Source organism: Daktulosphaira vitifoliae, unplaced genomic scaffold (genome assembly GCF_025091365.1).
Source record: "Daktulosphaira vitifoliae isolate Bord-2020 unplaced genomic scaffold, ASM2509136v1 Scaffold_5, whole genome shotgun sequence".
Taxonomy (NCBI): domain Eukaryota; kingdom Metazoa; phylum Arthropoda; class Insecta; order Hemiptera; family Phylloxeridae; genus Daktulosphaira; species Daktulosphaira vitifoliae.
In genome coordinates, this window is record NW_026099576.1 from 18,080,321 (window position 1) to 18,098,842 (window position 18,522).

At 22.5% G+C, this 18,522-nt stretch overlaps 3 protein-coding genes and 1 long non-coding RNA gene across 4 annotated transcripts; 3 read left to right on the forward strand and 1 right to left on the reverse strand.

Annotated features, from left to right (window-relative positions):
• Nucleotides 1-1,145: 1,145 nt before the first annotated feature.
• Nucleotides 1,146-3,199, forward strand: LOC126907437 (uncharacterized). The gene is made up of 5 exons (XM_050688718.1): nt 1,146-1,320; nt 1,668-1,842; nt 1,983-2,153; nt 2,288-2,433; nt 2,764-3,199. Exons 3-5 carry the CDS (start codon nt 2,108-2,110, stop codon nt 2,962-2,964), a joined length of 393 nt encoding a protein of 130 aa, XP_050544675.1. The 5' UTR covers nt 1,146-1,320; nt 1,668-1,842; nt 1,983-2,107; the 3' UTR covers nt 2,965-3,199.
• Nucleotides 3,200-4,464: 1,265 nt separating this feature from the next.
• On the forward strand, nt 4,465-7,048 carry LOC126907338 (26S proteasome non-ATPase regulatory subunit 9). Its single transcript, XM_050688538.1, has 3 exons — nt 4,465-4,717; nt 4,778-4,877; nt 6,811-7,048. The coding sequence occupies exons 1-3, from the start codon at nt 4,604-4,606 to the stop codon at nt 6,936-6,938; spliced, it is 342 nt and encodes a 113-aa protein (XP_050544495.1). The 5' UTR covers nt 4,465-4,603; the 3' UTR covers nt 6,939-7,048.
• On the reverse strand, nt 5,396-9,715 carry LOC126907339 (uncharacterized). The gene is made up of 3 exons (XR_007704482.1): nt 9,626-9,715; nt 7,468-7,560; nt 5,396-6,361 (listed from the first exon to the last, which is right to left on the reverse strand). It is a non-coding gene; the product is annotated as an uncharacterized LOC126907339 (long non-coding RNA).
• A 2,546-nt stretch (nt 9,716-12,261) lies between these two features.
• Nucleotides 12,262-17,944, forward strand: LOC126907181 (neutral and basic amino acid transport protein rBAT-like). Its single transcript, XM_050688288.1, has 10 exons — nt 12,262-12,484; nt 12,579-12,950; nt 13,007-13,180; nt 13,947-14,101; nt 14,568-14,693; nt 14,762-14,973; nt 15,485-15,635; nt 15,724-15,965; nt 16,046-16,195; nt 17,690-17,944. Exons 2-10 carry the CDS (start codon nt 12,596-12,598, stop codon nt 17,751-17,753), a joined length of 1,629 nt encoding a protein of 542 aa, XP_050544245.1. The 5' UTR covers nt 12,262-12,484; nt 12,579-12,595; the 3' UTR covers nt 17,754-17,944.
• Nucleotides 17,945-18,522: the final 578 nt, after the last annotated feature.

An 18,522-nucleotide genomic window follows, 5' to 3' on the forward strand; every position in this document is an offset into this window, starting at 1 on the left:
ATTTTAAAGTTATGTAAAGGGAAATAATGTAATTTTTTTAAATTATTATTAATAGTTATATATTATTAATATATAATAATATTAATATATTATTAATTCTTAATATCAAGTAAATATCAAGTCTTAATTTTGATATATTATAAAAGTAGGCAGAATTTCCGGAACATTTTCAAATTAAGTTGAAAAATATTTGTTTACATTCGTAGGCCACCTTTCAAACCATATCATTACTAAGATTTCTTATTGGACTTCCATTAAAAGCTTAAAAAAGAAAGTTCATTATTTCCAGTACATTTAATTATAATTTTATTAGGATTAAAAAAAAAGTCATAGTATATCTAAAATACAGAAAAAAAAAATTCAATATACAACTTCTTACGTTACAGTAATTTTGAGATATTTTTTTATTTTCTAAAATTCATAAATTTGGCGCTGGTAAGTTTGATTAGATTAAATTTGGGTTTTTTTAATGCGTAATGTGTTGTCATTACAAATTTATGACATCACTGTCTTGATCAAAAAATATTTCGATTTATTATTGAGGTTATAGCACAATTGCTACAACAGGCTTAGAACAGTAGTGCAATGAATTTTTTATAGTTTTTAATGACTAATTAAATTCTAAATACTTAAAATGAGAACATATTTATAATTTATTAAAGTTTAAAGTTTCCTCTTGTCTAGCATTTGAATTTACAGTCCTGCTTTTGTAATAAATAATCAACTATGGATCACATTTAATATTATATTTAAACATTAACAGAATATATATATTAATGAAAAAATACTTTCTTTAAAATCAATAAATATAAATTTCATAAATTTTAGGAATTTTTATGTATATGAATGTAAAATATTTTTTAGTTTTAGGTTTACGTTTAGTGTTTATTTAGTAGAGATAATACCTCTTTACATTCTTCACAATTACATTTAGAGTATTAATTTTACATACAAAAAGTAGGAAGAAATTAGTTTAAAAAAATGTTATGTTTTAATTGATTTTATAGCATAAATTAAAAGAAATAGTAATTGGCTTATAAAAAATAGAAATTATTATTTTCAATTACTATGATACAATAATAGTTTATTTTCTATGGAAATTTCAGTTTAAACATTCATTATTTAATTATTTTTACTTTAGTACAATTTAAAGAGTGATTAATAGTTTTTTATAAAATATAAGAAAAGTATGTCAAAGGAAGAAGAATAAAAAAATTGTGCTAATATCAAGAGAACAAATGCAAAAGTTGCTGCGAGTGGAGTCTCGTTACATCCGGTAGTGCCATCGAAGGACACTTCTGATGAAAGGAAAAATAGTTTGTAGTTATTTTGTATAATTGTAAGCACAGCTTGTAAATTAATGCCTTTACACATTATTTTTTTTACAATTTTCTGAAAACACTTAGTCCCATCAAATTTATCATAAGATATTCAAAAAATGCAAACAAATTTTCTGAAAAAAGAAAACATTAAACCTCTTAATATATAAATGCATTGCCAATAGTAAATTCGACTAAATATACATGAATTATGTTGATTATTAGTGCCTTGAAAATACTTTATATTCTATTATATTAAATTTATTATGATCTCTTGCACTTTCCTACTATACTATTACTTAGATGTTTTAATAAATCCATAGTTTATAACTATATCTCTTTTTATAGATAAGATTCAAGACTTTATCCATTCAGGAGAATCTAACCAGTGTCTTATAAAAATGGTAGCGTATCTGTAAAACGCAAAAGTGAACAAAAAACTATGGCTGACAAATAACCGGCTATAAGGAATCAATAAAACGTGAAATTTTAAATGACCCAAAATTGGAAATCATCATTCGGAGTAGTTATTCATATTTTAAATTATTATTCTATAAAGATATAATATGACTTAGTGTAAAAAATAAGCAAGTTAACCCCTACTACACGACTTATTAATTGTCTTTAAGTATCGATAATTTATACCAAAATTCTATTTAATAGATCAGAATCAAGATTTATTGTCCGAATTTATCCAGGGAATTGTTCAGAATTGTTTAAGGGAATCTACCGATTACTTGATAAAAAATAGTAGTAGTCCAGAAAAACGCAAGGAGGAGGAAATAAATATGAATAAAAAACTAACCGAATTAAAGGACTTATGGCAAATTAATGGTAAATCAATATTTTTTAATTTAATAGAAAAAAACAATAAAAAAATGATAGTATATAATTATAAATTTAAGTACTGTATTAATTTTATTATAATAAGTCACTATGTATGTTTTCTAAACATGAAAATTTTGCAGATTTTATTCCTCCAGCTCAGCCACTTTTCCAAACACTACCAACGCTTATAAAAGCGGATAATAATATTAAAAACAAATGTAAAGTTGATAAATCAGCTCTACCAACGAATCTTATGGATGAAATTAAACGTGGTGTGGAATTGAAGGTAAAATGTTTAACAAGCAATAATTGAGTTTGGTGCAAATTCTATATTATAGCTTAATGTAAGCAATATAATTTCCTAAAAGTCTATAATAAAAAGTCCCTATAAAGTGATTGTAGTTAAATTGTTTTAAGTTTTTAAATATTTTTTCGTACTTATGAAGTGGATCATATATTAATGAATCACATTTTTAACACTTCCTAAATTTAAACATTTTAAACTACAAATCAAGTTAGATGAGATGATTTCACCTATATTAATTATACATAAATCAAAGTATTTAAAAATATATAAAACATTAGTATTTGTGTTTGATTTTTTAATGTTATATAGCCGGTAATATCAGTGGCAAAAGTTATAGAAAAAGCAAAGATAGATGAAAATGATCTTGGAAGAATGAATCCATTAGATATTGCCATGTTCCGTCTGGCAAATATGATGTCGAGCCGTTCTAACTCCGACTCTTCATCAGAAAACTCGTCTCAAGATGAATGGAATTATCCAATAAAAATTAATCGAAAAGAAAAGCATTGATAAATAATGTTAATAAGTCAACCGCTCTGGATATTGTAGGAGAGTAATCAAAGGGCGACTTAGATGAGCTGAGGATACCGGTTTGTCTAATACGGACAGACAAACTTGACTTTGTACTTACTATGTTTTCAAAACCAAATGCTAACAGCGATGTTGAAGGTTTTTGAGAGAACTTTTTAATTACAAATTTAATATTATTATCCATACTAATTTTTTCGAATTTGTTCTTTTTGTATTCAATGTATTGTTAAGATTTTTTCTAGTAATAAAAATAGTTCAAAATGTAAGCTGTTGTTAAATACGATTTATTTTACTTGTACTTGAATTCTAATAAACTAATCAATTCAAGTAATAATATATTATTTAAGATTCATAAAAAAAAACTAACATTTATTGGCATTAATCCGAAAAAGATAATGATGAGTTAAAATAAAATTATAAGATGGAATATAGAAAGACAATTAGATGAATCCTTAAGTATCAATATAGCACTTTTTCAACTTAATTTTTGAAAGTATTCTGGAAATACTAACACTTTTATATATATATTTTTTAAATTAAAGTATATGTCTTCTTCTTCTTCCTCACCTTAACCCCAACTACTTGGAGTCAGTCACCCTTATCCTAAACTTCCACTTGACACGATATTACAATGACTTTTATTTTGTTTTCATGGTGAAAATGGACATCAAAGTTAATAAAAAAAATTATTTTTTTATTTTTAACTTTATAATGCTTTACATTTTTGAAAAATGTATGGATCATAAAATTTTTTTTCCGTAAAAATTACAATACTAAATTATTAATTAATCAACTAATTATTTATCAATAATTAATGATATATTATACTTTCAAATCATACAACTTGTAATCAGGATATAAATAAGGAAATAGAAGATCATGTTGCTTTTGGAATAATTCGTCAAATTTTTAAAATTAAACACTATCAGTGATTTTAATCACTATCAGATTAAATCTATACTGGACCCAACAATGGCACGTCTTCACTGTGCTAGGGTTTTTTTTTTCTTAAATGATCATCAAATTTTAAATCTATATACAGGTCTATAAATACAAGAATAAAATAAAAAATTGGAATTTGTTTTTTAATTTTTTTAGCGTCTAATAAAACTAAAAATGTTGACTTTTTTTTACTTTTAAATTAAAAAAATTTTAAATTTACTCAATTTTACCCATTAAAAAATACTCCTATCATCTAGAAAAAGTCATCAGTTACAATAATAGCTTTACGGGCGCTTACTAAAAACTCTTGAAAAATTATGTTAAATTTCTCAAAAACCTCAAAAATCTATTTAAAATTAAAAATATATTTCAATTTATATTTTATATTATTAATTTTAAGTAATATTAGCCACGAGGGAATTCCTATTTTTCTAAAAAATTATTTTTATTATAATTATACATAAATTCTTAGGCAACAATAATTTTCATATGACAATAGAGTTATCATATCAATATGATAACAAAAACTATCAGTACTGATAATATTAAATGAATTTGAATTATTAGCAAAACTGTATCTAATCCCTTACTCATTTTAACACAGACTATTTTCTTACAGTTTGTAATTTTAATTTATTATATATTTAATTGAAGAATTGAAAATCAATCTTCCATTATGCCTTCAGCAGTTGGTTCTAAATCTGTTACTAGGAGTGAAATATTGGAAATGATGAGTGAAAAAGAAAAACTTGAACAACAACTTAAAACCCATATTGATGTATTACAATCTGTAAGTTTATTTCAATACAATTATTAATATTTTAAACAGTTAATATACTATATTACATAGCATAGAGTTGGAATGGATGATCCCCTAGTTGATGAACAAGATTTTCCAAGAAATGATATTGATGTTTATCAAATACGATTGACACGCAATCAAATTATTTGTAAGTAATATCAATATTAAAAGTATATTCTTAATTTTTCATTATTTAAGGATTAAATTATAAAGTATTAAAAAAGTATTCATATTAATAATAAAATATTATATTTATATAAAGAATCATTTGTAATTGTATAAGGTGTTCGTTAAAGACTATTATTAGTTGCAAAGAAGTATCTAATAGATGTAAAAATAATTTATATTTATTAATTTCATTGCTTATATTTTTAAATAATGTATTATAAATAATATAAAAAATTAATAACAGCTGTGCTTTGAATATATAACAATTATAATTTATATTACAATTATTTAATAACTACTAGTTTTTGCTTATGTGATTTTTAGATAAAACATGTATAAAAATTTCGAAAATTTTAATTTAAATAAAATTTTATAGATCATATTAATAAGTTAACAAAATAATAGTGTTAAAGAAATAAAAATTATTTTAAATACATAGATATACATAATGAAAATGTATAAAACAATTTACCTAGAGTCTCTTCGATATTAAAATAGAATATTATTTTAAAAATTAATTTGAATTAGTAGTTATTGTACAATTACTATATATCCCAGGCATAGCTGTTATTCACTTTTTATTATTTATATTATTTGTAATATGTTATTTTAAATTAAAAAAAAAATAAAGTTTTATTTTACTTATTTTTTATTACAAATATTTTTAATTAAAGTGTATTGAATAATAATTCCCTAACCCTTCTTCTATCATTTGTTTAAGATTCTGTCTAGGATGCAATATGAAAATACCTAGGTTTATATTTTTTCAAAAAAATTTCTTGCATTTTATATTCACCTCTTAAGCTATTCACTTTGCAGAATAGCTGATGTGTCTTGTGTAATCTATAATATTGTTCTGCTTTGTTGTTCTGAATATACATCCTCTTTTCACTTCTTATAATGTTATGAGCTTTTTTTCTTTTTATACTAATGATTATTTCTTATTCACAATATGACATGGTTGTATTTTTATATTATTAGCAAATCTCTTATCTACCAATATATAATCAATTTAATTTGAATATCTACCAACAGGTAACATCCAGTAACATTATGCAGTAATATTGTACTTTTGGATTTAAGACCAACTCAACTACCTTTGTTTCATTGGCATTAGTTATGTCATGTAAACTATAGATACCAATAGTTAGTCTAAAAAGTCTCTCATTTCCTATTTTGACTCATATCTCCTAGTAGAAGTTTTATTTTGCTAATACTAATCTCTTCTAGTGATAATTCTATCTTTATATAAAAGTATTTTTCTTGTTTCGTTTTTCTCCATAAGTCCAAATATACTACGGAATACAATATAAAACCATTTGATCTCTATTTTTAGATATGCTAGTCTTGAATTGATTATTCTAAACTCTTTTTTCATTGGTACTGTATTATATTATACTATATTTATTCATACTTTAATATAGTTGTGACTTTTGAGTTTTGAGTGATGAATTAACTCATCGCCTATTAAAAATAAAAGGTGCAATGAATGTTGAAAATTGATTAAAACTTAATTATCTATGGTATTACCAATTGAAATAAATTGGTGACATATTTATTTTTAAATTTTTTAAGTCATTTTTTCCCCTAAAAACTTGAAAATCAAAACTTCAATAAGCAAAAAAAAAATAAATATTTTATTTAGTTTCCACTTATTAAAAATTCTACTGTTAAAACTATAATTAAACAAATTAGAATAAACCTAGTTCTTTTAAGTCTTCAACAGAATTAAGTTAGATGCTATCTTTACCTAAATAGAAAATTTAATTTGAGATATTTGAATATTTAAACAAACATTTTTTATATTTAATGAATCTGTATACCAATAATCAGTGATGATAATTATTTTAAAATTTATATGATCAATAATTTTTATTATTATATTTTTTAATATCTTAAATTATTTTATATAGGTATCCGTAATGATTTAAAAGCTATTATGGATCGTATTGAAAAGAGCTTAAATGCATATTTTACTCAAGGAAACGGTAATGAATCTGATATGGTAAACGGACACTGCAGCTTGAAACCTGATCATTAAAATTTTACAATTTTTTAATATTATTATAAACTTGGTATATTTTTGAATTGTAAATATAATTACCAAATTATTTGTTTTTTGTCTTTTGACATTAAAATTCTCTCTAAATACATTATTTGTATTCATAAATTGTTAAAAATAGATCCTAAATTAATATAAAAAAAATGAAGACTCATTTTTTGACTAGACTGTGATAATAGTAATTGGGTTTTGATGTCAATCTTTTTAATTTTTATTAGTTATGTTGCACTAATAGTTTTGCTAAAAAAATACTGTTATACTTCTAATTTCAACAGATTGAGGATAGAAAATAAATGTTGTATTTTGTATTAATATTAACTGATCATTATATATATTTAATCTGTAAGTAAATTCTAATCTGGAATAAATGCAATTAATTCTATAATAACTTTTTATAAAAAACAAGTTTTATACATAAACAGATCAGAAATCTAATAATAATGAAAATATAAATAAAATTTTCGTTTTATCTTCTAAAAAAAATTATTTATTTATTTAAAAAAGTTACCTTCAAATAACATTTAAAAACTTTTTTAAACTTTAAACTTGATTTTCCCGACAGTGTTGGCTATGCTGTTTGATCATTCGTCATTTCTAGCCACTATAACAGTATTTAGAAAACAGTGATATTTGAGATCTAAATTGAAGATATCTATGACTAATCATGTGTCAAATTTATAAAATAGAAAGGGAGTAAAAAATTTTTTTCTATTTAAAAGTTTATAAAGTTTGAGAACATATACACATGTACTTGAAATATTTATACAGAATATAATTAACAATCTTTATATAATTTTAATAATCGAATCTGGGAAAATTAATGAAAATAATTAACTCAACTTAAGTTAATTAAAATAGAATCAATACCGATAAGTTAAAAGTTAGTAAGTTGTAAATTTATTCAAATTGAAGGTTAAAATAAAAAAAATAACTGAAATTAAAAAGTAATTATTTTTTAAATTAGTTTGAGAATCACCTAAAGTATGATGCTATGCTTTCTGATTTTCAAATTTGCTAAAAATTCTGGAACAACTATAGAACTTATAAAGTAGAGGTGTTGTGAACCAATGTTATTTTTTACATGTTTGTAAGTTATAACATATATGTCAATGTTCTATATTTTAGAAAGTTATTAATCGATAACTTCCTAACAGTTATTGCCTATTACAGTTGATTACAATTTATTTGAATAAAAAGAGACTTGACCAATGACTTGTGTGTTAGCGACTATTTCATTATAATTATTTAAATTTTTTCCTGACTCTTATCTGCGTAGTCGGGCCTGGACTAAGAAACCTGAGTTCACCACAAGGGATTAAAGTTTCAATTACTCCTCTTCCCCCGTAATAATTCAAATAATTATTGATGTATAGATATATTATTTAGAGTAAACTAAATGTCAATTTAGTTCAGTGAATAATCTAGAAATTATTGTAATAAATTTTTGAAAAATAATCATGTAAACATTTATTGTATTTATGCCAATCTATCTTAAAAAATAAATTTTTATTTAAGAAACATGGATCATGGATTTAAGTATATATTTGATTTTTTTCATTTATAACCATGCATACAGCGTTAAAAGTCAACATTTTTTATAATATAATTAATTTTTGCTAATTAAATTAAAAAATTATTTGAGCGCTAAATTAAGTTAGTTAAGTTAAAAAGTTAAATAAAAATTACTTTTTAACTAGTAAATATCCCTAATTTTAAATCTGTTGTATATCCCTCAAAAGATTACCGGTTAAAATCTATTAATGTTATGTGCACATATTTTTGTAGTCTATGGAATCAATATTGAAAAATATCCAAAACCCCTCAAATATTGTTAGACCAAATGCAACGACACTGATTCGCGATAAAAATGAAAATACATGCAAATATAATATACTTGTGTCAAACTCTACAAAATAATAAAAGATACTAGAAATATATATATATTTTTTAAGTTGAAAATTGGGTTATCTAGAGGTATTTTTTGGATTTTGCCCAAATATTGACAGTGAATTTAATATTCATTGTCACCTAATTGTGTGAGAGTTCATAGGCATAAGGCAAACGGGCTTAGCCTCAAAAAATTTGAGCGCCCTACTCTTATGGTGTTCTTATTTATCAATATTTATGATTGTCAATTTAGATTTAAATCATAATAATAGTACAAAAATTATTTGCTTTTAAAACTCTCATAACTTTTGTAAAAATTAAAATTATGCTGTAATTAAAAAAAAAAATGTTTGTACTTTTAGGCTCCGTTAAAATCATTTTTTATTATTTGTTATTAATAATAAAAATTTTTTATTTTTTTAACATTTTAAAATAGTCATTTTTTAGAACTTTTCTTACAAAAATGATTAATAAATTGATAAAAATTTTAGGACAAACACTTATTGGAGATAAAATTGTTAGATAGTTATTTCCCATTATTTATTTACTTATTAAAAATCTACAATAATATATAGTTAAATAATTTTCTTTTATCTATTTAAGGATAAAAATCTATTTCTTTAATTTTGTTAAATGAGAACTTTTATTAAGTTTGATGTGATAAAAAAGTATTTTAAGGATTTTACCATGAGCATTTTTTATTTTTTTTTAAATCACTGATGAAAATAAAATTATAATAGAGTATACTAGATACAATTACTTTCAATTAGCATACATACTTTCTATGAAAATATAATGAAAAACCTTAGTACAAGAAGAGTTTGAAAGAAACCATCTAACTTAGTTTTTTAACTTAATATGATAGGAAAAAGAACTACAAACAATATTGTTCTTATAATTTTCTATCTAATTTTAAATAAAATAATAATTTCAATATGTTTATTTTGAAAATTTAAAAAAGCAATTCTATGCAATTTTAAATATAGACATTCATGATACAAAATACTTGACTGTTTATTTTTTAATTATTTACATAGTGACAACATTCGTAATCAATTTGTATATCCTCAATTGTATTTTCGAAAAGTCTATAGACTATTTGATAGTGTAAAAAATATTCTTAAGTGATAACAAAAATTCTAAAATCATATAAATGTGATTTTATATCAGAGGTATAAAATACCTCTGATATAATTAACAACACTAATTTTTTAATGGGAGCTAATGCTCATTCTGCTCCATGCAAATGACGCTAATGGTTTCCATTTAAGAAAAAAATCCTTATATTTAATTTTTTTCAGGTTTTTTTTAACCCTGAAGAAATGAAAAAAAAATTATTTAACTACATAGTGTAGTTTTTTGAACTAAATAAAATTTTACAAACACATTTTATGAAATTCGTCAATGACGTCTTGATCTCGTAGCCGTAAACTGCAAAAGTAATTGCCGTGTTAAGACCTTAAGATGTCTTAAATCAGGGGTGGAGTTGTACGAATTTCTTCCATTACAAAAAATTTTTTATATATTATCAAGTTATATTAAAAATAATTGTGTGGGAATTATGCATTCTGGTCTTAATGACTAACTATTGTTTTTTCTTTTCTTCTTCTTCCTCGCCTTAATCCCAACTACTTAGGGTCGGCCATCCTTATCTTAATATTCCACTTGACACGATATTACAATGACTAACTCTCATAATTTTTAAATTACAAAAGTCTTTTATAAATAATATAATTTTTTGTTTTTTATAATAATTACACTTTATTTATTTAACAACCAAGTATTGAAAGTATTTTTATTTATTTTTTAAAAAGTACACTTTAATATATAGTTTACGTGAATTTTTTTGTCGTTGAAAAATGAAATAAATTGCGTTTTCTTATTGAGTACAATACATTTATGTTATTTAAAAAGTTAGCATATAACTTGTATTCTTTAATTAGTAGTTTTACTATGTAACTTAAAAATGTTAAATGAACGTGAAGCAAAGCGAATATGAAGGTTCTCTGTAAAAAACAAAAGTTAAAGAATTTGTTTGTATTTTGAGAAAAACTAGGTACGTCAAGAGAATGTTTACTGTCACTAATAATTCATAATAGTGATGTCACAATATGGTTAAGTAGGCTTAGGTAATATATTTGTGGGCAGAATTGAGATAAAATATTAAAAAAAGAAACACTATTTTTCCCAAGGCGAGACATTAAAGTTCTTAATGAATATTCTTTTGTATTTTATTTTTTCGTTATGAGAAATCGTAATTCCAATACATTCCTTAAGACAAGCACTAAAAAGATTTATTTTAATTTAAAATTTTCAAATTTATTGAACTATATCAGATTAGTAGGTAAATAATTATTAATTTCAAGACAGAAATAATTATTTTTATCCGTGGTGTGTTTCCGTTTTGAGGAATTTAACCATTGTGGTTAAATTGTTTATGCGTTTTATTTTTAAAACAGTTATTTTTCAAAATTGGGTTAATAAGTAAATCAATTCTCCAAATTTGTCAAAGTATATAAATAAATACTCCTAAATTAATTAAAAATAATTCAAAGGAATGGAGAACAAATTTTTTTTTTTGGTAGGAGGGTATCACAATACTTATACTTTTAACAACATAATAATGAAACAGTACTTTAAAGAAAATAGAATTATTTATGAAATAATTTCCAGCTCCATTTGTAAATTAAAAACAGCCAAACGTTTGTCATACATTTTGTATTGACTAGTGGCGAAATAATGATTTTATCTTGGAGGGATACACATAAGAAAATTTATCAAATGAAAATAGATTATATATTAGAACTAAAATTATTTTTCTTATGAGGGGATGTTATAACCAAACCCCCTTAATTATGCAAGTTATTTTAACGGAGATCATATGTTATTTAACATTTTGTAAATATAAGATAATGTTTACAAAGTTCTTTTAGAATAAATAAATAATTTATTGTCTTAAACGTGAAGATAAGTGAATGCTAGTTAATTAGTTGGTAGTGTTTATACACGAGACGTGTAAAATCAATTAATTTTACTGTTTTTTTAACATAAAAAAGAAATAACTAAGGTATGTAAAAATTATGTTATCCAGCAACTGTTATTTCAGAGTATATTAATAACAATAATAAATTACATTGCGGTAATTAAAATTTAACTATTCAGTAGATTATGAACTTGTCAGTTTCAAATGCGACGACACACTATAAATGACGCTAACAGTTTTTATTTGATTAATATTTATTACTTAAAATGAATGGGCTTTGTATGGATGTGCTCGTGCGAATACGTTCACACGATTTGAATTTCAATTGCTAAGATGAAAGAAAGAAATCGTAGAGGTTACCCCACTCAGTTGGTCAAACTGTAAGTAGGTGTGGATTTTTCAGTGTCTTCTGCTGCTAAAATTTTTGTAAACATAGTAGTAGTGACTACTGTGTCAAATACTGATAAAAAATTTCACAAATCGATACTGAATTTTGCCAATTAGTTATTTTTAGTTTCTATTCAATCGATTTCTTTTGATAAGCTGTTCATTATCACTATTCGAGCTATTTGATTGTTTTTATTTATTGTTCATGAGACACTAGTTATTGAAATGTTGATATATATGTTTTTTTAATTGAAGTTAAGTAATAAAGGTAGGGTTGGGTTGATTTAATAACAAAACTAAGATATAATAATATATTTCCTACAGTTTAGAATAAATTTCATTAATTTAAATAACTTTTATAGAAGTGATATAATTCATTATGTCTATCGAGAAAGAAGATGGAGCAGTCGAAAAACTTATGGAAGATTGTCCAAAACAAGAGGAACCAGCAGAAGAAAAGTATGATAAGCTAAAAAATTTTGATATGTCTGATGATGTTGAAAAAGCATATGCTGGTATGGGAAAAGAAGAGTTGATGAAATATGCGAATAGTCCGTTTTGGGTACGGCTCAGATTATTATTATTTATTGCATTCTGGTTATCATGGTTTGCTATGATGTTTGGAGCATTATTTATTATATTCATGGCTCCTAAATGTTTTCCACAACAAAATATTGAATGGTACCAAAGAACCCCAGTGTATGTAATTAATGCAACTAATATTGGCTTGGAAGGTAATTATTCAATTTTATTAATTTGTTATCTTATTGATACTATTTTTTACCATTAGAACTGGATGAAAAAATTGATTATTTTAAGAAACTTGGTGTTGAAAATATTGTATTATCTTCAGAATTCAAATTTGCTCATGATCAAGTAGCAGATTTCCTAGTAGATTTCAGCAACTCTTCTTTTGTCAGCCATAATTCAACTAAAGATCTTATAACAAAGCTTAAGGCTAAAGGTATAGTAATTTTATATATTGATTCAGCTAAATCCAACAAGTGAAACTTTTGTTAGATGATATTTTATTTTTTTTTTTTTTATTAAACAACTTTTTTTTCTAATTATCATTACAAATCATTGTTATGTTGGACTGTTTTTTTTATCTGCTTTATTTATCAAAAAAAAAATTTTATTTTGAATTTTTTAGGCATTATGATATAGTCTTTTTAAAGATTACTTTTATAAAAAAAATTATATGATTCTAACTTTTAAACTTATAATACAAAGATTTAATACTTGGTATCATGTTGTTATATTTTTAAAACCATAATAGTATAATATTAAAAAATGCTAAAAGAAAGTTAAAATATAAATTAAGATATGTTTATAATTTCTTAGCTATAACAGTTAAAGATGTTTGAAAAAAAAAATATTAATCTAAACAAATTAATTTATTAGTAGTTATTTCTCATCAAGTAAAATTTTATGTATAATAAATATAACTTTTTAACAATTATAAATGGTTTTAAAGAGAGTAGTTCCATATTTTTTTTAAAAATAATGAATTTGTTTTCTTTTAAATATAATGTTTATAATTAAAATGAATACATTATTGTATTATACTTTTAACTATGAAAATATCTTGTGCTTTATTTTAATTTGAAACAAATTAAAAGATTAACTAAAGAAACAATTAAAAAACTATGTTTTTAAGTAGTATCTTAAACTTGTTTGAACTGTGTTTTATATATTGTATTTTTATCTAATATAAAATAATTATTTAGGTATGAAAGTGTTGATAAAAATAATTCCTAATCATTCTACTACAACAAATCCGCTGTTTTTGAGATCAATATTGAAAGAAACTCCTTACAAAGATTACTATATTTGGAAATCTGGTGTTATATCAAATATGGGTCATCACCCTCCTAATAATTGGGTTTGTAGTTTATAAATAATGATTAATTTGATCAAATTACGATAAAATGATTATTTTGAAATTTTTTTTTATAATTTTATCATTTATTTATGTATATTGTAAAAGTAAAAATGACAAATATTCCATATGCCAAATAAATATTTTAGTATATTTTCACAAGAAAAAAGTTATTTTTTATAAAAAATATTCGAGTCAATTAAATATTAGTAATTTAAACATATACAGAATTGTAGGAAGAAACGCATAAAACATTTATTAGGGGATAAAGTACTTTTAATTTTTTGATATATACAACATTTGAAATTTTTACACTTCATTTACACATAACAAAAGTATTATTTTAAAAGTTTAATATACCAATAAAAAAAATGTATTATTATAAAACCACATTTTCATAAAAAAAATTTTTTTTGTGTTACTAGAAAAAAATATTAAAGCTTATTTAATCTATGTAATTTTTTTTTAGTTGAGTATTACTGGAGGAAGTATGTGGACCTGGAATGATAGGCGAAAAGAATATTATTTACATCAATTTTCTGAAATGGAGCCCGATTTTAATTTCCACAACAAAGATGTTGTGAACTATTTTGAGGTAGAATAATATAATTAATAAAATATTACTAACAATTTAAAACAACATTAAAAATTATATTTTTTCAGAATTTGTTTAAATTTTGGTTGGATAACGGTGTAGATGGATTTTACTTAGATAAAGTTCAATATTTATTTGAGGATAAAGAATTTAAAAATGATACTAGAATTCCAGTAGAAAGTATATTAACTAACAACAATGCATTTACATCATATCTTCCTGAGTCTTACGATTTATTATCAAAATGGGGAAAATTCATTATAGAAAATTCAAATTCAGGGTATGTAAGTTTTATGGTTAAATAAAAACTAATCAAGATTTTTTATTATTTGACTTATATCATATTATTTTATAATATGATAATACTAAATCACTTGTCATCATGTGTTAAAGGCACCAGTTATTAAATAAGTCTTGTTTCTATTACAATTATAGTTGGAATATCTATGATTATGATATGATCTAATATTCAGTTTAGTATAGAACATAATTTATTTCTTTTGAAAAAATGACGTTAATTATTAATTGTTAATAAAATTAATTTTTTTAAACTAAGTAAAGATATATATTAGTTAAAGGGTAGATTAAGTATATGTATAAAAATTCTAAAAATGTTATGAAATTTTGCAAAATCTAAAACATATTATAGTTGATATCTTTACATAAATAAATAACATATTGTTTGTTTTGTTGAATAATGTATTAAGCTTGTTACTAAAAAAATAATTATAATAACAAGAAAACTTTTATTTATTATTAAAAATATTCTTTAATGTATATATTATTTTCAGAATATTAATCGTAGGTGATATTGATAATAAAAACATTACCGGAGTAAATATAGCACATAGTTCTATTGCTTTGCCTAAAGATTTTGCTGGTGAACAATTACTACAAGCAATCTTACTAAAAAGAACTTCATCGCAATGGCCATCTTGGGAGGTATGTGAAAATAATTATATGTATATATATATAATTTAGTTTTCTATGCTATTTTGTCTGATTATATTATAATATTTGTTATTTTAAGTGGATATGCAGTGACTGTAAAGATTCTTGGCCAAGAGAAATTAACGAAGCATTTAATATTCTTAGCTCTATATTACAAGGTGTACCCATCATCTATGCTGACAATAATATTTTTGAAAACAATATTATTCCTAATGTAACATTCATTGAAAGTACATTAAAAGATTTACGAGCTACACCAACAATTGAATTTGGCACATTTAATGCTAAATTAATAAGCGATAATGTGCTAGTTATTGATAGGTAATTATAATTAAATAATATAAAATTATGTTTTCCTTAAATATTATTTTTAAATAATTTTTATAATGAAAATGTTTTAGGGTTATTAGTAGTTCAGAAAGTTATATTTTTGTTTGGAATCTGAATAAAAATTCTACCAATATTAGTTTATTAAGCTTTAAAGATGTTCCAAAAGAAGCTAGTTTAATTCTTTGTACTGAGTCTGCTTGTCCAACCCTTCCGCCTCTAAAGTAAGTAATATATTATTAAATATGAGTCTAGTTTTTATCAATGAGCTAAAGATGAACAGAATAGAAAAGAAAGTATTTAAATGTTAGTAAATAAAAATACTGGTTTAGGTGACATTTTATTTAATTTAAACTACATTTATATGACTCCAGGACCAAAATTGTAATTAAATTGAGGAATGTTTCAAAAAATTTGTATAATGTATTATTTAAAATATTTACAAATATATCCATGTCTCCAGTTTCGAATATCTACAATGTGTTCGAAATATCAGTATAAAACTGAAGACATGGATATATCTGTAAATATTCTAAATAATATAAGGAAACTATTTTTAAGGAATGTATTTATGGTCTGATGGTTTGGTTACTAAGTTACTGAGAAAATTTTGGTAGGCTCTTCTAATAAGAATTTGACAAGGCACTAACATACACTGTGATTTATTAAGAATATTTATATATATTTTTATACTATCATGTAGAAAATATATTTAACAATTATAATTATTATTTAATTTTGACTTGTAGATAAATAATTTTGTAACATTACAATACTATAGGCGAGGATATCTAAATCTTTGATTGCTAATATCTCAAAATGTAATATTATAAATTAGTTACTTACCAGTCAAAATTATAATAAGTTTATTTTCCATTTAGTATAAAATATATAAGTTCCATTTAACTTTCAAAACTTAACCCTAAAAATTATACTTTTTTATGATTAACCTGATATTTATTATGGTTCAAAACAATGGATAAAATATTATTTTGAAGATTTTTATTTAAAAAAAAGTATATATACAGGGTGATTTTTTTATCATAGCCCACCTAATTACTTGCAGAATAATAAAAATTTAAACATTTTTTTTTTTTTTATTATCTTTAGTTATAATAAAATAAAATAAAATGATAAAAAAATCACCCTGTATATATATATAGAGAGTTCATTCCTAATAAATTACTCTGTTAAAAACTTATTATTTGCCTTAAATGAAATTAAACAAGTTATAATTTGGCATAAAACAAAAGGTCCTCTTAATAAAAAATTTCATTGAATCATCTTGTCTCAATTAAATGCTAATTTTATTCATAATTAATTAGAATACCTATGCTGTTAATACTTTTTATTTAGAATGTATTGTTTGTTAGCCTTTGTTTTCTAAAAAAAATGGCTTTATTAGGAAATAATAATAAAGACATGGGTATTCTCCGTGAAATTTTTTGATGATAGAATTTCCTACATGATGAAAATAATTATGGTATATTTATTTATTTTGGAAAAGTTGTAAACAACTTCTTATGCATATATCTTGATTACAAAACTGAAAAAAATTATTCTGTATTTAGATTACATAAAATTATTTTCTGTATATGAATTTGTAACCATCTCTAAAAATTTTTTAAGTATGTTAGTTTATTAAAAATGTAACGGTGCTCATTTTATTTCCACATATTATATTAATTACAATTATTTATATATTATTTTTATTTTAGATCAAAAGTAAATTGCTACAATATGAGTATTGCAGCACAGTCAGCTATTGTACTGAAGTTTTAAATAATTTATTACAGTTAGTGTAAAATGTATTTATTTTTAACTATTATTTTCAATTATTTGTAATCACAATTTGTTATAACTTTTTTCCTATGTATAATAGTTTAAAAAATTAAGTTAATTTTTACTTTTATTTATAAAAAATATTTTATTATTTTGTCACACAAAGAAATTTATTTACATTAAATTTAATATTCTATGTTGAAATTATTCTATTCAAAATAAATCTATAATTAATAAATTTTCCAAAAATATATTTCCTATTTAAAATGTTATTATTTAATAATTATAATTATATTATTACATTTTAAAAACCATAAATGTTTTGCCACTACATTTAATATTCATTATTTCTAACGAAAATCTTATTAAACTATTGTATTATCAAGTGTTAGAGCAAATAAAAAATTGTTGTGAAACATACAATTTTGTTTATTTTTATTTATTGTTTGAAATATTCATATTTGTTTTAATGTTTAATATAATACATAACTCAGTATAACTTCTACATAAAAAAAATCATATGTTTGTTATAAGTTATTTTACATTTTAAAATCTTCCATTTAAATGATTATTAAATAACGCAATAAAACAAAAATTAAAATAATTTTGATTATAATGGTCACATTTAGAAGGATGAATAATAAGTGCGATTACATTGGACAGCACTAAAATATAAAGTAATATAAATTATACTTTTTTTCAAAGTTCTATTGATGGTTTGTTGTAAACATAATATAACATGTATAATGGAGAAGGTATAAGAATATAT

Excerpts from the sequence above, each read along its gene's own strand:
- LOC126907437 (XM_050688718.1), top strand. The coding sequence starts at position 2,108 with ATGAATAAAAAACTAACCGAATTAAAGGACTTATGGCAAATTAATG. Across the intron at positions 2,154-2,287 it reads GGACTTATGGCAAATTAATG|ATTTTATTCCTCCAGCTCAG; the intron begins GTAAATCAATAT and ends AAAATTTTGCAG. Across the intron at positions 2,434-2,763 it reads AACGTGGTGTGGAATTGAAG|CCGGTAATATCAGTGGCAAA; the intron begins GTAAAATGTTTA and ends AATGTTATATAG.
- LOC126907338 (XM_050688538.1), top strand. The coding sequence starts at position 4,604 with ATGCCTTCAGCAGTTGGTTCTAAATCTGTTACTAGGAGTGAAATATTG. Across the intron at positions 4,718-4,777 it reads ATATTGATGTATTACAATCT|CATAGAGTTGGAATGGATGA; the intron begins GTAAGTTTATTT and ends TATATTACATAG. Across the intron at positions 4,878-6,810 it reads GACACGCAATCAAATTATTT|GTATCCGTAATGATTTAAAA; the intron begins GTAAGTAATATC and ends TATTTTATATAG.
- LOC126907181 (XM_050688288.1), top strand. The coding sequence starts at position 12,596 with ATGTCTATCGAGAAAGAAGATGGAGCAGTCGAAAAACTTATGGAAGAT. Across the intron at positions 12,951-13,006 it reads AACTAATATTGGCTTGGAAG|AACTGGATGAAAAAATTGAT; the intron begins GTAATTATTCAA and ends TTTTACCATTAG. Across the intron at positions 16,196-17,689 it reads CCAACCCTTCCGCCTCTAAA|ATCAAAAGTAAATTGCTACA; the intron begins GTAAGTAATATA and ends TTTTTATTTTAG.